The sequence below is a fragment of the Camellia sinensis genome, chromosome 1, assembly GCF_055761805.1.
Source record: "Camellia sinensis isolate YWXY chromosome 1, ASM5576180v1, whole genome shotgun sequence".
Taxonomy (NCBI): domain Eukaryota; kingdom Viridiplantae; phylum Streptophyta; class Magnoliopsida; order Ericales; family Theaceae; genus Camellia; species Camellia sinensis.
Window position 1 is genome coordinate 250,705,248 of NC_138961.1, and position 19,091 is coordinate 250,724,338.

A 19,091-nucleotide genomic window follows, 5' to 3' on the forward strand; every position below is an offset into this window, starting at 1 on the left:
CGTTACTCCAACTCCAAATCAAATAGTAGAAACGAAGTGCTGGTACATGCAACCTTTTATGCTTTGCACAAATACTGGTTATAAAAACAAATTGTACAGCGCCAGCAACATTTCCTGGGTTAGATTTCTGCGTTATAAGTAAATTATTAATAGACTTTTGTTGATCTGTTTGGAAATAGATCTGTGACATTTGCTTGATTTAGTTTTGGTTGTGGTGTAATTTACACAATCACAATCAAGTTAATATAATCTTCACCACTAAAAATAAAATATAAATATTCTCATCATACATCTTTTCAATGTCAAAAAACAAAATTTCAAAACACCACTTTTAATATGGAACATGTTCATAACTAATTCGCAACTAAATGAGAACAAAATAACAGAAAAACTAGCCCTTAATAAAAATGGAAATGGGGTCCAAGCAACACTCTCATCATTATTTACCATCCCCTGTGGATACGAAATTGGTCCTGCTTGTTTCATATGTTGAACTTTTGCGGTACAGTATCAAAGTCATCGAAGTCAAATCTTTGGCGCTCTCTCCCAGCCTACATGTAAGAACGTATTGATCAATTTAATTACTTACCAGTGCCTAATAATTACATTAGCAAGATTTATCTAGAGTGTTAATGGGAGGCTCACCTTTGCCAAGTACTGAGGGTCGCATGAGATGAGTTCATCCATAGTAGTCAGCTTCTTTGATAGTGTCATTATCCTGGCACAACAATGAGGCTAACAAATATTTTCTGTTGGTTTTAATGAAAGTTTACACCAGCTGTTACTATAAACAGGTCATGGAAAATGGCCTCAAAATGTTCATGTACTAACTTCTAAAATTATAAATAGACACATAACAACCGTTATTTTGTTGCATGTCATTTTTAACCAGTTACCATTTCCAATCACAAAGTATTAGTTGTTCATAACAAATTATTAGCTGTAGAGGTAAACAATTGGCAAATAAATTCAAAGCAAGACCATTCTAAACATTGGTTTCATTTAGTAATCAGTGGCCCCATGAGGTTTTTGAACTGCTTACACAGAGCAAGAGTTCCTTGTTCTATGTTTTCTATCCTCTTTTTGAAAAATTGAAAATTTACAAATTTTCTGAATAGGATACCTCCGGATTGATGAGTCGATCCGCTCGATCATCTCACAGGTTTTATATTGCTCAGGATCCTCTAGGAATCTAACCATTCCATCCTTTTGATTTATAGTTGCATATATCTCACCATCTTGAATCTAAAGACAACACAGACATCAAAAAATAAATTTTACAGTGGTGAAGGCACATACAGTAAGTGCAGTATTGAAGAAGAAAGACCCACACATAGTATAACTAACCATTTGAAGTACATGCATTTCTGCCTCCTTAGGGCTATTCAGCTGCACTGTGTTGGCTATGTCTTGGAGAGAGAGAGTCAAGTATGTCTGAGTCAATCTCTGGATATTCCGCTTATATATGGATGATACAACCTGCTTCACCAATCCAAGATTGTTGTCCTTGGATAGAGGGGGGAAAAAAAGGAAAAAAGAATATGTTAGTTGATGGAAAGAGCAAACATCAAATCACAGCCCCTTCGTCTCAGGCTTTTCCCTCCCAAAATACTTGAAGAGTAAATTCAAGCAGACTATGGAGGACTCACAATTTCAAAATTCTCCCTGTTAGCCTGGACATATGCCTCAAGTTCTGAAATTTTTCCATTGCCATAACAATTCGCAAGATCAATATAGGGCTGTCCAGAAAAGAACAAGAGACAATAATGAAACAAAAAATTAACTAGCATAGTTAAAAATGGACCTACACAACAAATTTCCAAAATATATGCAAGAAAAACAAGTATCGAGGATTCTTGAGGGAAGACTAATTAAATGGGATTTCTTTATTTGTGTTGAAAAATGAACTGCCAGGGACTACAAAAACATCAGAGAAGATGCATCAAATTTGCATTGCCCATTAGATGAGTGGTACCCAATATGATTGTATAGGGCAAACAACATGAAGTATCAGGAAGCCTCTATAAAAGGGTGAATTCTTTCTTTTGTGAAATTAGGCAAATAAAACGGAAGAACTGGTAATAGACACAACCAATTCATTAGGGAATTGATTGATATCCATTTCAATAAAAGACTTTTATGGAAAGGACTATAGCATCCATCACTTTATAGAAATTTAAGTTAATTGTGTTTTTTTGTTTTGTTTTGTTTTTTTCTTTCCTTTTATGAAGAAAATGCTATCTTAAAAACAAATAGACAATGACTAGTAAAGAATGATTCCTTTTGAACAATAGCTGTGTTTCACATCCAACTAGAATAATGAGCAACCTCTAGATTTTTAAATTGCAGTTCCAAAAAAAACATACACTTCTATATCAAAAAAGCGTATTTACAAAAATATTTGGAAAAGGAAAGGATATTGGACAGCCTTAAAAGCTTTTTCATTAGGGAAATCTCTTTCAACCGGAAATTCAAAAAGTTTTTTGGTGAACATATATGGTCATAAAATCAACCAGTAGAGGTTAACAAGCCTCATAAAACAATCAATAGAGAAGTTCTACTTTAGAGCATCAAAATTGGGACTGACATGATTTACCTTACTAGTTCTGTTCAAAACCAAAACAGTTTTTATTATTTTAATTTCAAACAACTTGCATAGTTGGGTTGGGATCTGAATCACTGCACAGATACTGAGCATCTGCCAAAGAATGCTAAACATTGGCTAACTTGGTTCTCTAAAATTGGATGGGTCTGAATTCTTGGCATCTCAAATGGAGAATTTGCAAGATATAAGAATTTCACAAATTGTCCATGCATTGCATCTGTTTGTACGTACTTCTAACAAAACACTAATTGCCATAATTTAGTAAATAAGCCTCTTGTTTGAACAAATCCGCCTTAAATGTGCAAGATTAGTCGTTTGGCAATCATCTGACAAATGAACTATCAGACTTTAACCACTACCTGAGAGAAGTTCTTCAAATTCCTTTGAGCTGCTGAAGAAGTGTACTTCGGGAAACTGGTGGAGAACTATTAGAAAATAAAACAAGTTAATAAATTAATCTCAGGCAGACATTTGCCAAGTAAAAACGCATCTAGGCAGAGTAATCACACCAATAACACTGATGAAGGGACCCTTTTCTAAACAAAAAGTATAAAATATTCTGAAACAATGACAAAGTGGAACAAAATTATGTGGGATAACCACTCAATGAAGTAACATGTTAATAAAATAAAACAAGTTAATAAATTAATCTCAGGCAGACATTTGCCAAGTAAAAACGCATCTAGGCAGAGTAATCACACCAATAACACTGATGAAGGGACCCTTTTCTAAACAAAAAATATAAAATATTCTGAAACAATGACAAAGTGGAACAAAATTATGTGGGATAACCACTCAATGAAGTAACATGTTAATAAGTCCAAGAGAATTAGCAACTTAGTTATACCAAGGATATTCAGCACAATTGGATAATTTTTTCTTCTTGGAAACAAAAGCACTACACTGGACAAGATTCACTTATAACAACAACATCTTCCCAACTTATTCAGCCACTTCTTTGTAAACCTTCTCCTTATTCTACAAGACATAAATATCAAATAGAATGATTAAGAAGAAAAATAAAGCCAACCTGCCCAAGGTGAATGAGAGAGACAAGTATGTATTTCTTATACGCTTCAACAGCAATAGCATTTATAGTAGACATTGGTGCAGTTACAACCTGATAGCAGCAAGCCATAAGGATGATGTTACAAGTCAATTGTCACAAACTTTACCAAAAAAAAAAATATATATAATACGGCTGAACTGAAAAACATTGACCCACATTGTGCAGAAGCTCCAATGCTTTGCGGAAACGCTTCTGTCCAATGCATATCATTCCCCTGTCAAAATGCCAAACATAAATAACTGTCAATAAGATTTCCTTCTAGACACTGAAGCACCTGTGCGGCCCAAGCGTAATGCATCGTGGCCAAACAATTAATCAAATATAATTACCAAGCAAATAAATTTAGATTTTATCACAGTGATAAGTCATTCCACACGAATCAACAGCTTGTTGCTTCTACATTAGAATGCATTTATTAATGAAACTAGAACAATTATTGAGCAACTGTATGACATTTGATGTGTGAAATGCTCTTTTTCTCATGTTCTTTTCTTTATGGAACTGGGTGATCTTAGAAATCCAAAGCATTTTTTACTTACATTTGAGTAAGCAGGGTGAACAGAGCTATGGGAGCCTTATTACCCTGGCTACCCTTCCCGAGGCATAGACTAATTGCTATATAGATGATCTACCTGCTTAACAACAAAACATCAGGTCTCATACCTATAAATGCAGATTCGCCAAATGTGACTTAAACCAATAGGACTCCAAGTTTTTAATTTGGTGATAACCCAATTGTTCTCTCCTTTAAAATAAAAAATCTCAACTCAAATACATGAATGAAAATATATGACACCTAAAAGATTTTCCAGAGTATTGTGAATGCAGATAATATTTCACTCCTAAAAAAAAATTTAAAAAGAAAAAAAGAAAAAAGAAAAAAAAGAGCTTAACCTGAAATGAGGAAAACAACCAACAAGAAAAAGTAACTCACCCATAATAACAATAGAGAAAAAAGTCCCTCGGCTGATCAACCTCATATATATCATCCTCCAAAATGCATAGACCAGTTTTATAGCATTTTGCTAATAAACAGAGTAGAAGAAAATCCGGATGCAAAGCAGTCAACTGTTCAGAGGTGGTCTTAAGTTTTCTAACAGCGGTCAACAATGGAGCTACACCCCGCATGGGAGCTTCAAACAGTATAACTTGGTCCTTGAACCTCTTGCAAACAGATATAACTGCAAATGCAACACACCAACAATAAATTGTGAAGGCAAATAGATAATATACACATAGTCACATGTTATATATTGTAAAGATCAATACATTTGTCAGGCGCTAAACGAATCTGTTCTGCAGCACACTCATTGATGAATCTCGCAATGGACAGAATCACTTCATTAGCTTGCTCTTTCGAAATTGGTGCAGCCGTGCATGCCTCCCTGCAGAGAGGTACCATACAACAAAAACTTAGTTTTGATCCTGCAATATGCAATACCCATATGGTAGGCTGTGATCTTATAAGGTCTTTTATTTGCATTAACTCTGTTAAAGCACTATTCGTTTGGTGGATAGTGGTTCAACAATCTGACATATTAAACACTTATTATGTTTTAATTCTTAGACAATCCACGTATCAGCTTGTGGAGCAAATCTATCAATCTGCAGCACATTTTTCTGTCTGTCATTGATTTTTCTTTTCTTTCCCACCGAGTTGCAACATTATCGCAGTTTCTGCTCCTTGGTGATTGAATTGGTGGAATTATGTTGGGAAATTTACATATTACCAAACAAAACCATGACGACATCAAGCTCTTCAGATGTTTAGTTTTTATTATACCGATTGGCATTTAACAGCATATTATGCTAACCGGAGTTGACAACTGATCTCTCTCACGCTCACTATTTCTTTTCCATTTATTAACTTACAACTCGAGCATCTATGAAGTACGGGTGCCGGTATGATACGGGTACGCCGATACAACAAATTCTTTAAAAAGTAAGGTACAGGTACGGGTACGGGTATGCCAAAAAAAAAATTAAAAAAATTATAACTAAAGATCCAACATACAAATCAAAATTTCAATATCAAAACTAAAAAGAGAACAACTTCTCTAAAAAGTTAATACAATTATTTCTTTTCTTTTTTGATTTTCTAAAACAAGATGCAAAAGAGAGCAAAACCACGACTTATGGGTATCAGAAATAAATTACTTGATGATTTTCGAAGTTGAAAAAAAAAATAAAGGTTGCAACAAATTCTAATAGCCGGAAAAAAAAAAAAAAAAAAAAAAACTCTTGCCGTACCCACAACGTATCCATGCCGTACCCACGAACGTATTTGCCGTACCCAGCATGTATTCAACGTACCCATTATGCATACCGCCATACCGGTACACGTACAAGCACCTAGTAAGTATCCGGTACTCGTCCGGCACCATTTTTGGAGTGCTTGTGCTTCATAGTCGAGCATTCAACCCGTTCATCTTATTTCAAAAAAAATGCAAGTGTATGCAGATGCTTATTGGTTCTGTCTTCAAAGGCAATTACAATTCATGATTTGATCAAACCCTTTTAAAACATACTTTTTTTTTTTTTTTTTTTACCAACCATATGTAAATTGCTAAGAAGATAACTCAGCTAGGATTTTCAATTTTTCAGGTCTTCCTGACTTCCGATCCCCACTCTATATCCGCAACTAGTGAGGACTTCTCACCCAGATTGCAACCCACCTTGAAAATTCAAGGTTTAATATAAGTTATAACTTACAATCCCGCAAATTCCCCAGAAAATAGTACAACAGTAAATCCATATGTATGCATATGCAACACTGCCTTACAAGTACGCAATATGCAAACCCTATGCACCCAAACCCTAGCCCTAACCCTAACCCTAAAACAAACAATTGCCCGCATATTTTCGGATATATCAACAGTAAAAATTGCAGAACCCCCACAACTAAACCCACATTGACATACATACACAAAAAAATGCATACATATTGCAATAATATTGTAGACATACGAACATGAATATATATATATATATATATATAGATTATACATGTAGTTGATGATTGAGGGGGAAGCTTACAGAATGTAGAGGTATCCGAGAGAATGCTTTGAAGGATCGAGTTCAGCAAGGACAACAGCCAAGCGAGTCGACTCGGACTGAAGAAGTTCCTCGGATTGCTTGAGAAGGTTGTGAAGGTGAGCAATGTCATCGCCACTGCTCGATAGCCCTTGGATTTGAGCCACCAGAGACTCCACTGAGTTCATGTTTAGGTTCATACTCTTCTTCCTCTTCTTCTTTTTTTCAGGGTTTGAAATCGATCGATTTGATCGAAATCAATGGATATGGATTTCACAGACTGATTGGAAACTATAAATAATAAGTAAAAAGAAATTGCAACCAAGGGTGAAAACTCGCTTATATATGATTCGAGTGCCTGCGTTTTGAATGGGCTAATTATTTTTCGCCCGCATAAATTAGGCCAATTCTCCAAGCCCATGACTCCATCCTTCTTCGGCCCGTCCAGATTTGTATTCTCATTCTTTTCTTTCTACCTTCCGACTACTCTCCCAACAAGGTTCATTTGGTATTGGCTTTTTTAGTATTTTTTTTTTTTTTGTATTGAGACTTTTTCGGTGTTGTTTAGTTTTTGTTTTGGAATTTTTTTTTTTAATTTTTATGAGAGAAAAAATGTAATGATTATGGATAAAAAGTTATATTTTGTCTTATTGACTTATATAGCCTATTTTGTTTTTTTGGTGATTATTTAGCTCCAAAATGTTAGCCAAACCATGGCTAACTTTCCATTTTTTTGGAAAAATCACTAAACATGTTTTTGTATATTTTCAAAACATTTAATTATAAAATCTTTTTGCTATTTTGTTATTTTACAAAAAAATAAAAAACAAAAAACAAAACCATGTTGCTTTGCCAAAATTAAAAACTAAAACGTTAGCAAAAACTAATATATAAATGATAAAAAATGAATTATATTGTAAACATAAAATAAAAGAGACATTTCACGGTTGTTTGGATTGATCTAAATAAATGTACTTTTTGACTTTTTACGAAAAGATATATAAAAAAATAGAAAAGTGATTTGACTCAAAAAAGATAAAAAAATGTGTTTATATAACACACCCAAACAAACTATTCGTTTGAAGCTCCAATCTCTAATTAACCTAGCATGAGATGAAAGGAATTATTCAAATTGGGTTTTGTTTAATAAACTAGATTAAATGGGACTGTTTCAAATACATAAACAAAGTCCATGTGGTTGTAGACCCAATTGGTCCCAAAAGGGCCCAATAATCCACTGATTCATCATCTCATCACTATCATCGCAGAAGCTCATCGAAACCACCACGCACAGAGAGAGAGAGAGATTGTTGATTGAAATAATGGTGAATTACCACTTCGTGCACAAGGACTTGGAAGGAGCATCGACGCAATGGGACGACATTTAGAGAAAGCTGGGCAACCTCCCTTCGAAACTGACTCCATTCAAGCCTCATCCCTTTACCCCCCACTGAAGATCAAGACCAAGACTCCAAGCCCAGAAACAAAGCTTGGATCGATTACAAGACTGAGGGCCAGCTCGAAGATCTCCAGGACGATCCCAATCTTGACGACGATCGCTTCCTCCAAGAATATCGGTACAATCTTCCTTTTTGATCCGTTTGGTTTCTGTAACAACCTTGACCCATGATTAACGTTAATCCATGCTTTAATATGCCTAATAAGTTCTTTAGATCGAAACCTAAATTAAATTGCATTTGTGTTGCCTTTTCTGTTTAACGTAGAATGATCTGTTCACGTTTCCGATCTATCCTACAAATTGAAGGCCTTATCGGCATCTGATTTAGAAATTGACTTGATTTATGTGTTAATTAAAAATTTTAGAATTTTATGATAGGTTTAATTGAAATTCGATTCGGAACCAAATAATTAGACTAATTTAATGCGAGATGATTGCCTTTAACCACAATTGAACATGTGTCCCTAGGTGGGCCATATACTTGATCTCATTAGGTCATTTTTATATCATCAACTCCTGCTCCTAAGACACCAAACGTGAGAGAGAAGTGAGAGACTAAGAAAGGGTTTAGGATCAAGTAAGAAAGGGGAAGCTTGCAAGAAATTGTTGAGAGATTAAAGAGAATTTGAGAGTTACAACTTCAACACTTGTAAACTCAAGCCTCTAGGTAAGAATGTTATCCTTAAGCTTGAAATCTAGACTATAATGCATGAACACAAGAGAATTTTGTTGATTAATGCAAGAATTGAGTTAGAAATGAAGAGTATTGAGCCATACCATGCATGCATGCATATTTTCTCATATTTTGAGTTTAATTTCCAAAAATTTCCTTATGCATGTCTTGAATTCACCTTAATTTTGGGAAATCATCAAGTTTCATGTTGTTTTGTAGTATTTGATCACGTTTTGAGAAGCTAAGTTCAAAGAAATTCATGCATGTCATGTCTATGGAACATTCATAAATTTTAAGTTGAATTTTTGCATAATTGGCAAGCTATTGGGCCATGATTTCTTGAAATGATCCTTAATTCATGATGTTTTATAAGTTTCTAAGTGTTTCCTCAAGTTTTGGCCCAAAAAAATCGAGTTTTGATGCTTTAAGATTGAGTTTTGGACCTTGGAAGCAAATTTAGAAATTCAGAATTTGCACCCTCCGCTCGAGTGAAGTATTGTACACGCGAGCGACCACTCTTGTTTTTGTACCTCCGCTCGAGCGACCAGAAGTCTGCTCGAGCATGAAATGCATGCTTCCATAAGTTAATGTGTTTTTGCAGATCGCTTGAGCGACAAAAGTCACACTCGAGCGAAGGTCTAAGTCTTAAGCTCAAGCGTCCGTCGAGCATGAAAATCATGCAACCGGTACTTTTTTTCAAAGTTTGCAGACTGCTTGAGCGAAGGAAGTTGCGCTCGACCGAACCCTTACATTTTGCATGTCTGTTCGAGCAAGGAAAGCTACGCTCGAGCCTGGACCCTGTTTTCATCAAGTTTTGAAAAATATTTTCAAGTACATTTTTGCATTCTCATTCCATCCTTGGCATTTCTAGGCCAAGATTAAAACACTATAATGAGGATAAAGGCTACAAACACACTATGAACAAATGAAATAAGTTATGTACAATTTGAGCGTGTGTTTCAATGTATGTATCTGTCATGTTGTGTAGATCCCGCGCTTTAAGTTAAGTGAATTGCCTACTCTACTCGTCTATTTGGAGCCACTGGTTATCTGTGAGTAATAACTTTGTAAAGCTATGTTCAATTATAAATATTTTTTGAATGAGATAAGATGATTTGTTTTCTGAAATATTATTTTTCGTATGCCTTTATGGGCATCCCTTTATGGGTCAACTGTTTCTACTAGTGCTAATGGATGTACCACGTATGATTAACTACAAATTCTGATTATAAGTATGATTTTGAATCTATTTTTGTTATGAACTTTGATTTCTGAACATGATTATGAATCCATTTCTGATAACTATTGAATTCTGTTTTCTATAACTATTATGGACAACTTTCATTAAAACCCCTTTACTCTGTTATTATTCACTGGGCTCCAGCTCACCACTTATATTATATATGTAGGTGAGCAGGCACATGACCAGGTCCAGAGTTGATGGCCTAAGATTCTGTTTTGTCAGCCAACTATCGTGCCTTCCGATGAGGTTCCTTTTGAGAGGATCATGTCAAGGCTTTAGTTGAGTTTGTTCTATATATCTACACTTGGACTAAGTTCCATTCGACTCTATCTGTGTAATTGGGTGACGTAAGACTAATGTATTTTTGACGTCACATCTGTGTATATATATATAAGTTTGTTTTGAAAATTTATGTCCCATGTATGTCTACACAGCTCTAAGGACTATGTAAATTTTGTTTATTTGCTTTCGCAGCCCCTATTATAAGTTATTCTGTTCAGAGGCCTTTGGTAATCCAAGAATTACTGCCTGGTTACGACGCTAAACCCATAAGGGCGGGTTCGGGTCGTGATAGAGTGGTATCAGAGCACGCATTCTATCGCACACAAGAGTCCATATGAGCTTAGGATGTCCTAGTAAGAAGTAGGGGCATTCCATCTGCATATGTACGTGTGTGGTAATCTTATAAATATGAAAACTAAATTTAAATTTAGATAAATAAATTGAAAGAAATGAACAAGATTATTTCTATGTTTATTGTTACTTGGTGTCTCTATAGCAACATGGAGAATGCAAGGGGAAATGATACAAGTGAATCCTCAGAGGCTCGCATGAGCTGGATGGAACAGATGCTCGCAGCCTTGACTAAAACATTGACAATGCAACAGAGGCAACAACCTTTGCCCCCTCCGCCTCCACCAGCATAACATGAGCCAGATAATAATGATATAATCAACCTGACACAGAAGTTCATGAAGATGAAGCCTCCAACTTTCCTTGGTGGTATTGAACCACTAAAAGCTAAAACATAGTTGTTGGAGATAGAGAAATTATTCGAAGTGTTTCCCTGTTCTGAGATCCAGAAAGTTCTTTTGGCCGCCTACACTTTGAAGGACGAAGCTCGGAGATGGTGCTTGTTGATCCGAAAGAGTAATGAGAACTTGACATGGGCTCTATTTAATGCGATCTTCTCTGACAAGTACTTCCCTTAGTACTTTCGGGACCGAAAGGTTTTAGAGTTTCAGGAGTTTAAGCAAGGCAAAATGTCTGTAGCTGAGTATGAGGCAAAATTTACTGAAGTAGCTTGGTTTGCGCCTTATATGGTGGACACGGAGTACAAGAAAGCTCCGAATTTTGAGGGTGGATTGAACTTGGAGATATTAGATCGGGTAAGAGTCCTCAACCTACCTACGTATGTGAATGTGCTCGATAGGACATTGATGACAGAAGCCATTTTGGCAGCAAAGAACCAAACTCTGGCCCCAATCACTGAGTGGAAAGGGAAAAAATCTATATTTAATTTCAAGAAGGGCTGTTCATTTACTGTAAATAAGAAACAAAATACGGGATCCTCTAGCAGCTCAAGTCAAAGTAGTGGGTCTGCACCTATTTGTACTCAATGTGGGAGGAGACATAGAGGATTTTGCCATCGAGTGTCTGGTGCTTGTTTCCAGTGTGGCAAAACTGGCCACATGATAAGATATTGTCCAATCGGGTCAAAGGATGCCAACCATCCTGTAGCAAGTTCAGTGGGATCTACTTCTGGATCAAGACCAAATGTTAGAACCAATACGGGAAAGAAACCTTTGAGGCAAGGCTGGGTGTTCGCACTTGTACCAGGAGATGTGCAGAACATCGAGACAGTGGTGTCAGGTATACTTTCAATTTGTGCTCAAAATGCCTATATTTTGATTGATTTGGGATCTACACATTCATTTGTCTCGCATGCTTTTTCACGAAAATTAAATAGACCACTGGAACCCATGAATTATTTATTAGTTGTATCTTCACTTGCTGGGGGGTCCATGATATGTGCTTATGTGTATCCTGTATGTGAAATTGTTATTGCAGATGTGCTTTATATGTTGACTTATTGCCTCTGAACCTTGATCATTTTAATGTAATTTTGGGAATAGATTGGTTAACAAAACATCATGCCTCAATTGATTGTGTAACAAAACAAGTTGTGTTTCGTCCACCTGGATTGCCCGAATTTATATTTAACGGAATTGGTGTAGTACCTCCCCCATACTTGATTTCATCCATGAAAGCTAGAAAATTATTGAGAAAAGGTTGTCGAGGCTACTTGTGTAGTGTGTTGACTGAGTTTTCGGATAGTGCCAGTGTGGAAACTATTCTTGTGGTTTGTGACTTTCTTGATGTGTTTCCTAATGACTTACCGAGGATTTTAATTGATAGGGAAATTGAATTTACAATTGATGTAGTACCTGGAATGCAACTTATTTCCAAAACCCCATATAGAATGTCAATTTCTGAACTGAAAGAGTTGAAAGCTCAGCTCCAAGAACTCTTAGACAAGAAATTCATCCGCCCGAGCACTTCACCCTAGGGTGCTCCAGTTTTATTTGTTAAGAACAAAGATGGGTCCTTACGACTATGTATAGATTACAGAGAATTGAACAAAGTGACTGTGAAGAATAAATACCCATTACCCTGAATAGATGATCTATTTGACCAACTTCAAGGGGCACAAGTGTTCTCCAAGATAGACCTTAGATCCGGGTACTACCAATTAAAGGTTAAGGCAGAAGACATAGAGAAAACTACATTTAGAACTAGATACGGACACTATGAATTTCTGGTCATGCCGTTTGGGGTAACAAATGCACCTGTAGCTTTCATGGACCTTATGAACAAGGTGTTTAAATCATATCTAGATGAATTTGTTGTTGTGTTTATAGATGATATTTTGATATACTCCAAAAGCAGGGAAGAACATGGGAACCATTTGAGAACCGCCTTGCAGATTCTAAGAGAAAAGAAGTTGTATACGAAATTTTCTAAATGTGAATTCTGGTTTGACAATGTGACATTTTTTGGGCATGTGATCAACAGGGATGGTATTTTAGTGGACCCACAGAAAATTAAAGCTATAGTGGATTGGCCTAAACCGACAAATGTGTCAGAAGTTAGGAGTTTTCTAGGACTTGCAAGCTGCTACAAAAGATTTGTAAAAGATTTTTCAAAACTTGTGATGTCATTGACTCAATTAACCCAGAAAAATGTGTCATTTGATTGGAATGATCAAAGAGAGTCTGCCTTCCAAGAATTAAAAACCAGATTAGTTACTGCACCGATTTTGGCTCTACCTAATGGTACTGATGGATTTCAGATTTATAGTGATGCATCTTACAAAGGTTTGGGTCGTGTACTAATGCAAAATGGGAAGGTAATTGCTTATGCCTCTCGGTAACTCCGTCCCCATGAAAAGAACTATCCGACTCATGATCTTGAACTGGCAGCCATGGCATTTGCTTTGAAAATTTGGTGACACTATTTGTATGGTGTGACTTGTGAAGTGTATACGGACCATAAAAGCCTCAAATATTTCTTCACCCAAAAAGAACTGAACATGAGACAGAGAAGATGGCTAGAGTTGATCAAAGACTATGACTTGTAAATTTTATACCATCCAGGGAAGGCAAATACAGTTGCAGATGTATTAAGTCAAAAATCTATTAGGAATTTGTCATGTTTTACTCACCTGTCAGAAAGAATTGTTATGTGACTTGGAATAGAGTGAGATTGAAGTGGTATTGCGACGCCATTTCTGCTCAACCTGCAATCATTGAAGAAATTAGAGAAACTCAGTTGCAAGATGAATTCTTGAAAAAGATTGTGGAAGAAATTGACTCCAAACCAAGGCCCAGGTTTGTACTTGAGAATAATGTGTTGAAATTCCAAAATCGCCTTTGTGTACCAAATTGTTGTGACTTGAGAAAACGCCTTATGGCTAAAGCTTATAATTCCAAATTTGCTATGTATCCGGGAAACACAAAGATATACCATGACTTGAAACAGAATTTCTGGTGGCCGGGAATGAAAAAGTGTATTGCAGATTTCGTGGCTAGATGTTTGCATTGCCAACAGGTTAAAGCTGAACATCAACGACCCGCTGGTTTACTACAGCCGCTTTTAATACCCGTATAGAAATGGGAACACATCACGATGGACTTTATCGTTGGATTGCCTAGCTCCTCTCGAGGTATGGATTTTATCTGGGTCATTGTTGATCGTTTAACTAAGTCTGCCTATTTTCTGCTTGTTAAAACTATTTATAATGTGGACAAGCTAGCTAATATGTATGTGAATAAAATTGTGAGATTATATGGTGTACCAATATCTATTGTATTTGACAGAGATTCAAAGTTGACATCAAGATTTTGACAGAGTTTGCAACAGGCTTTGGGAACCGAATTGTGATTGAGTAGTGCTTACCATCCACAGACGGACGGTCAATCTGAAAGGACCAATCAGACTTTAGAAGATATGTTACGGATGTGTGTGTTAGACTTCCAAGGGAATTAGGAGACTTATCTTCCTTTAGCTGAATTTGTATACAATAACATCTACCATTCAAGCATTGGAATGGCTCCTTATGAAGCTCTGTATGGAAGAAAATGTCGATCTCCTATCTGTTGGGATGAAGTAGGTGACTGACCATTGTTGGGCCCAGAGCTTGTACAAGAAACAATTGAAAAAGTGAAGCTGATGAAACAATGTCTAAAAACTGCACAGAGCTACCAAAAGAGTTATACTAATGTCCGAAGAAAAGACAGAGAATATGAAGTCGGGGATCATGTGTTCATAAAGGTAACTCCCATGAAAGGGCAAACGAGGTTTGGGGTGAAAGGCAAGTTGGCACCGAGATACATTAGGCTATATGAAATCCTTGAAAAGATCAATTCGGTAACATACCGAGTAGCCTTACCTCTGGTGATGGAAAACATGCACAACGTTTTTCATATCTTAATATTACAGGATTACTTACGAGATCCGCACCATGTTATTGAGCCGACACATGTGCTTCTGAATGATGATTATACATACAAAGAAAGACCTGTTTAGATTATGAATCGCTAGATTAAAAGATTGAGGAATAAAGAAATACCATTGGTGAAAGTTTATTGGCAAAACCATGGAGGAACGTATGCTAAATGGGAAACCGAAGAAGATATGATGAAGAGATATCCAGATTTGTTTTTGTTAGACCCGCTATTCTTCCAAAACGAAGGTAACTCGAGTTTGGAGGGCCAAACTCTTTAAGGAGGGGAGACTGTAACAACCCTAACCCATGATGGATGTTAATCCATGCTTTAATATGCATAATAAGTTCTTGAGATCAAAACTTGAATTCAATTGCATGTGTGTTACCTTATTTGTGTTGCCTTATCTGTTTAACGTAGAATGATCTGTTCACGTTTCCGATCTGTTCTACAAATTGAAGGTCTTATCAGCATCCGATTCAGAAATTGACTTGATTTATGTGTTAATTAAAATTTTTAGGATTTTATGGTAGGTTTAATTGAAATTCGATTCGGAACCAAATAATTAGACTAATTTAATGCGAGATGATTGCCTTTAACCTCAAATGAACATGTGTCCCTAAGTTGGCCATATACTTGATTCCATTTGGTCATTTTTATATCATCAACTCATGCTCCTAAGACACACATAAACGTGAGAGAGAAGTGAGAGACTAAGAAAGGGTTTGGGATCAAGTAAGAAAGGGAAAGCTTGCAAGAAATTGTTAAGAGATTGAGGAGAATTTGAGAATTACAGCTTCAACACTTGTGAACTCAACCCTCTAGGTAAGAATTTTATCCTTAAGCCTTGAAATCTAGACCTTTGGTAATCTAGACTATGTAACTTTTGTATATTTGCTTCCGCAATCCCTATTATATGTTATTCTGTTCAAAGGCCTTTGGTAATCTAAGGATTACTGGCCAGCTACGATGCTAAACCCATAGAAGCGGGTTCGGGTCGTGACAGTTTCCAAGAAACTCCTTGCCTTTCCCAATCGTTCAATTTCTTGGCTCAATTGAAAAACAAGTTTATTTTTGCTCCAAATGAAAATTTTCTTCAACCCTAATGGTTTGGTGTGTTTTTAAAGTAAGAAGAGGTTGGCAGAGATAAGAGAAACAACTAAGGTTCAGAGGTATAGATTAGTGATTCCCATTTCTGGATCAGATTTTGTACGTGAGGTCTCCCAATCTCCTCCAGATGTTTGGGTCGTAGTGATTTTGTACAAGAATGGATAGGTAATAATTATTTTTTGAAAAATTTTATACTTCCATTGGTGCATTACTTGAGTTATGCTTTGACATGGATTTGTGGTGGAGCTATTTGGGAAGGAAAAGGGAAAGAAAAAGAATCTAAATTTATTTCTTTTATTTTTTTTTTCTGTTGATAAATTCAAGATCTAAACTTAGCATTATGGAATTGATTGTTGTTTCTTCCTAGGTGTTTAGCTCAATTATGTCCACTATTACTATACAGGTCTTTGGATGTGAATGCATTCCTAAATGCTTATTCATGTCTGTATTGATCTCTGTTTTAATTTTTGTTAGATACCCAGAATGTGGGATTCTTCTGCAATGTTTGGAATAACTGGCAACAAAATACCCAGCAACGAAATTTGTTAAGATAGTATCTACTAATTGTATTCCTAACTATCCAAATCGTAATTTTCCAACTCTGTTGTTCTGCAATAATGGTGTTGTTAAGGCAAATTACGCGGGCTTGCATAATTTTGGCTGCAGATGTACTCATGAAGGTATCTTGTTTGTCAAATTTACCTAACAATTTTTGTTATCTTTTACTTTTTGCCCCTTTAAATGTGCCAGTTAAGTTGTTGCTTCTTTAAAAATTAACCTATTTTAGATCATGTATCTGTATATGTACATGTGATCTCATTTAAAGTCATAAAGGTAGATGGTGGTAATTTTTTGGAACTCAGGTAGTTTGACTATACTATTGTGTTTATTTTCCCTATTCCTCCCACATTGCACAATTGTATTTATGTGGGATTAGAAATGTGTAGATTGATTTGGTAAAATAAATTTTAAAAAGCTTTTGCATCAAAAGGTTATAATCATTTGGATATTGAGTTTCCCAGACTATAAAATGGATCCGGTAACTGTGGTGTGATTTTAATATCTTTGGCAAGTAAACTTTTATATTCTGTAAGACAAGAGTAAACGGAAATGCATATGCAAATTGTGAATCCAAACTTCTATTTTAGCTGGTGGTGCCTTTTCATTTTCTTCCTCTTCTTTATGGATGGAAATTATACCCACAATGTATGCAAGGGTCTTGCACAGATTAACACCAGATTCAACTTCATCTGAGCTTTAATTTGCAACTCTATATATGATGGTTTCTCTATGTTCTTTCTTTCTCTAGGGTTCTATGAGATCATATCTAGGGTGACAAATATCTGATCCAAGTATTCTGATCTACTTTTCTTTTTCTCTTTTTTTTCTTTGAAATCTTTGATCTTAAACCATATGTATTTAATATGGCATTCTGTTCCTTGGATATATTGTGATTTAATAATTGGGTTACTTTTTTACCAAATTTCTAGGTGTTGCCTTGGTTCTCTGCCAGTCCGATCTTGTTTTGAATGATAACCAAAGTGAAAGTGAGCCATCAAGAAAAGCTGTCCTTGATGGAGTTCGGCAGAGGCTTATAGAGAAGGTTATGAGAGACCATGAAGATGATGATAAAGGATCTTCAAGCGATTAGGAACAATTGTAATCTTGTTTTTTTTATCTCATTGTTATTTTCTTTTTCTTATTTTCATATGAAAAAAGGTACAGAATTTGTGCTTTCATAATGGTGGAGATGGTGTACGAGTCTTTCTTGCTTCTTCAGCATCTTTTTGCTTTGCATCTGTTAAATTAAAGTGTGTTGTATGGTAGTGTAAGCGGATTTGGTTAGTTCAGAAGAGCAACAACTAACGAGAGGTAGGTGAGAACTATTACGCTTAACTTAAGATGCAAGTAACTAAAAGAGCTTATACTGACTTAACCGTCGGAGTGCTAATTTCGGCACCCCCGACTGGAGTGTTCATTCATTTTCAAGTTACTAGCTGAGGGTCTCGAGTGTCCCAGTGGATCAAAATAGTATTTTCAAACCACTTCCCCACAATTGGCACCATCTGTGGGAATACTCAACTACATCCATGGCGGGCATAACGGAAGATCCTCTGATAGTCGCCGACGAAACCACACCGAGAGATGACCTCACTCCAATAAACATGCTGGAACCGGAGAATATTGTTGCAAGACGTGCCTTGAACTTCGACTCACTTGCCCAGACCTCACCCTCGACCTCAGCACATGAGACAATACAAGCGATCATGGAACAGGCGAAGCAAAACGAGCAGAGGTTAGAAAACATGATCGCTGAGAACGAGCGCCTCCGCTAGGATTTGGCCTTGGAAGTAGCGAAATCCAAGCAAGCTGCATGCCAAGATCCCAGACGACCTCTGAGAGAAGAAGGTTGATGACCACGAGTTTGAAGGCAAGAAAGTGATAGCGACTCTAACTCATCATCCCTAGAACCCAAAAAGAAGGGACGAATCGAAACCACTAGTTCCTCCGAAGAGAGTCCGCGTGCACGCCATAAGCAAAGACGAAATGGTTCGGGTGAAGAAGACCAGCATAATCCCTTTGTGCGACGGATCGCAAAGACAGTACTACCCAAAAAGTTTAAAGCCCCACCATTCACCCTGTACGATGGGAAATCAAACCCCACTGACCACATCCGCCATTACAAGCAAGCTATGACGTTGCATGCGGACAACGAGACCCTCATGTGCCGAATATTTCGAAGTAGTTTGGGACCGTTGGCCGTCAGATGGTACTATAAATTGGAACCGGTATCGATTAAGAGCTTCCATCAACTCCAAAAATCCTTCAGGGCAAGGTTCATCACCAATGAGGTCCAGCCGAAGCAGGCCGATTCTTTTTGGGCAATGCAAAT

General features: G+C 36.5%; 2 protein-coding genes across 5 annotated transcripts; one reads left to right on the forward strand and one right to left on the reverse strand.

The window, feature by feature from the left end:
• Positions 1 to 240: 240 nt before the first annotated feature.
• COP13 (Proteasome component (PCI) domain protein) lies at positions 241 to 7,205 on the reverse strand. Of its 4 annotated transcripts, none has more exons than XR_003626992.2 (11): positions 6,711 to 7,205; positions 4,944 to 5,059; positions 4,609 to 4,855; positions 3,831 to 3,888; positions 3,636 to 3,725; positions 2,965 to 3,030; positions 1,650 to 1,739; positions 1,348 to 1,506; positions 1,124 to 1,245; positions 646 to 735; positions 241 to 551 (listed from the first exon to the last, which is right to left on the reverse strand). XR_003626992.2 is itself a non-coding variant. In XM_028195434.2 (11 exons), exons 1-11 carry the CDS (start codon positions 6,905 to 6,907, stop codon positions 483 to 485), a joined length of 1,287 nt encoding a protein of 428 aa, XP_028051235.2. In that variant the 5' UTR covers positions 6,908 to 7,205; the 3' UTR covers positions 241 to 482. The 4 variants fall into 4 exon arrangements, 2 of the variants coding, with proteins under 2 accessions (XP_028051235.2, XP_028051236.2); XR_014348736.1 differs by having other exon boundaries at positions 646 to 784; XM_028195434.2 differs by having other exon boundaries at positions 646 to 718.
• An 824-nt stretch (positions 7,206 to 8,029) lies between these two features.
• On the forward strand, positions 8,030 to 17,849 carry LOC114255930 (uncharacterized). The gene is given in 5 exon segments (XM_082902025.1): positions 8,030 to 8,155; positions 8,157 to 8,284; positions 16,216 to 16,358; positions 16,672 to 16,878; positions 17,689 to 17,849. Coding segments are annotated over 5 exon segments (765 nt in total).
• The last annotated feature ends 1,242 nt before the right edge of the window (positions 17,850 to 19,091 follow it).

What these genes read in the sequence shown, in the direction of transcription:
- COP13 (XM_028195434.2), bottom strand. Translation starts at nt 6,907, where the DNA reads ATGAACCTAAACATGAACTCAGTGGAGTCTCTGGTGGCTCAAATCCAA. An exon ending in ACAGGGAGAATTTTGAAATT is followed by an intron (nt 1,507 to 1,649) that starts GTGAGTCCTCCA and finishes CCTCTATCCAAG; the next exon opens with GACAACAATCTTGGATTGGT. An exon ending in ACCCTCAGTACTTGGCAAAG is followed by an intron (nt 552 to 645) that starts GTGAGCCTCCCA and finishes TCTTACATGTAG; the next exon opens with GCTGGGAGAGAGCGCCAAAG.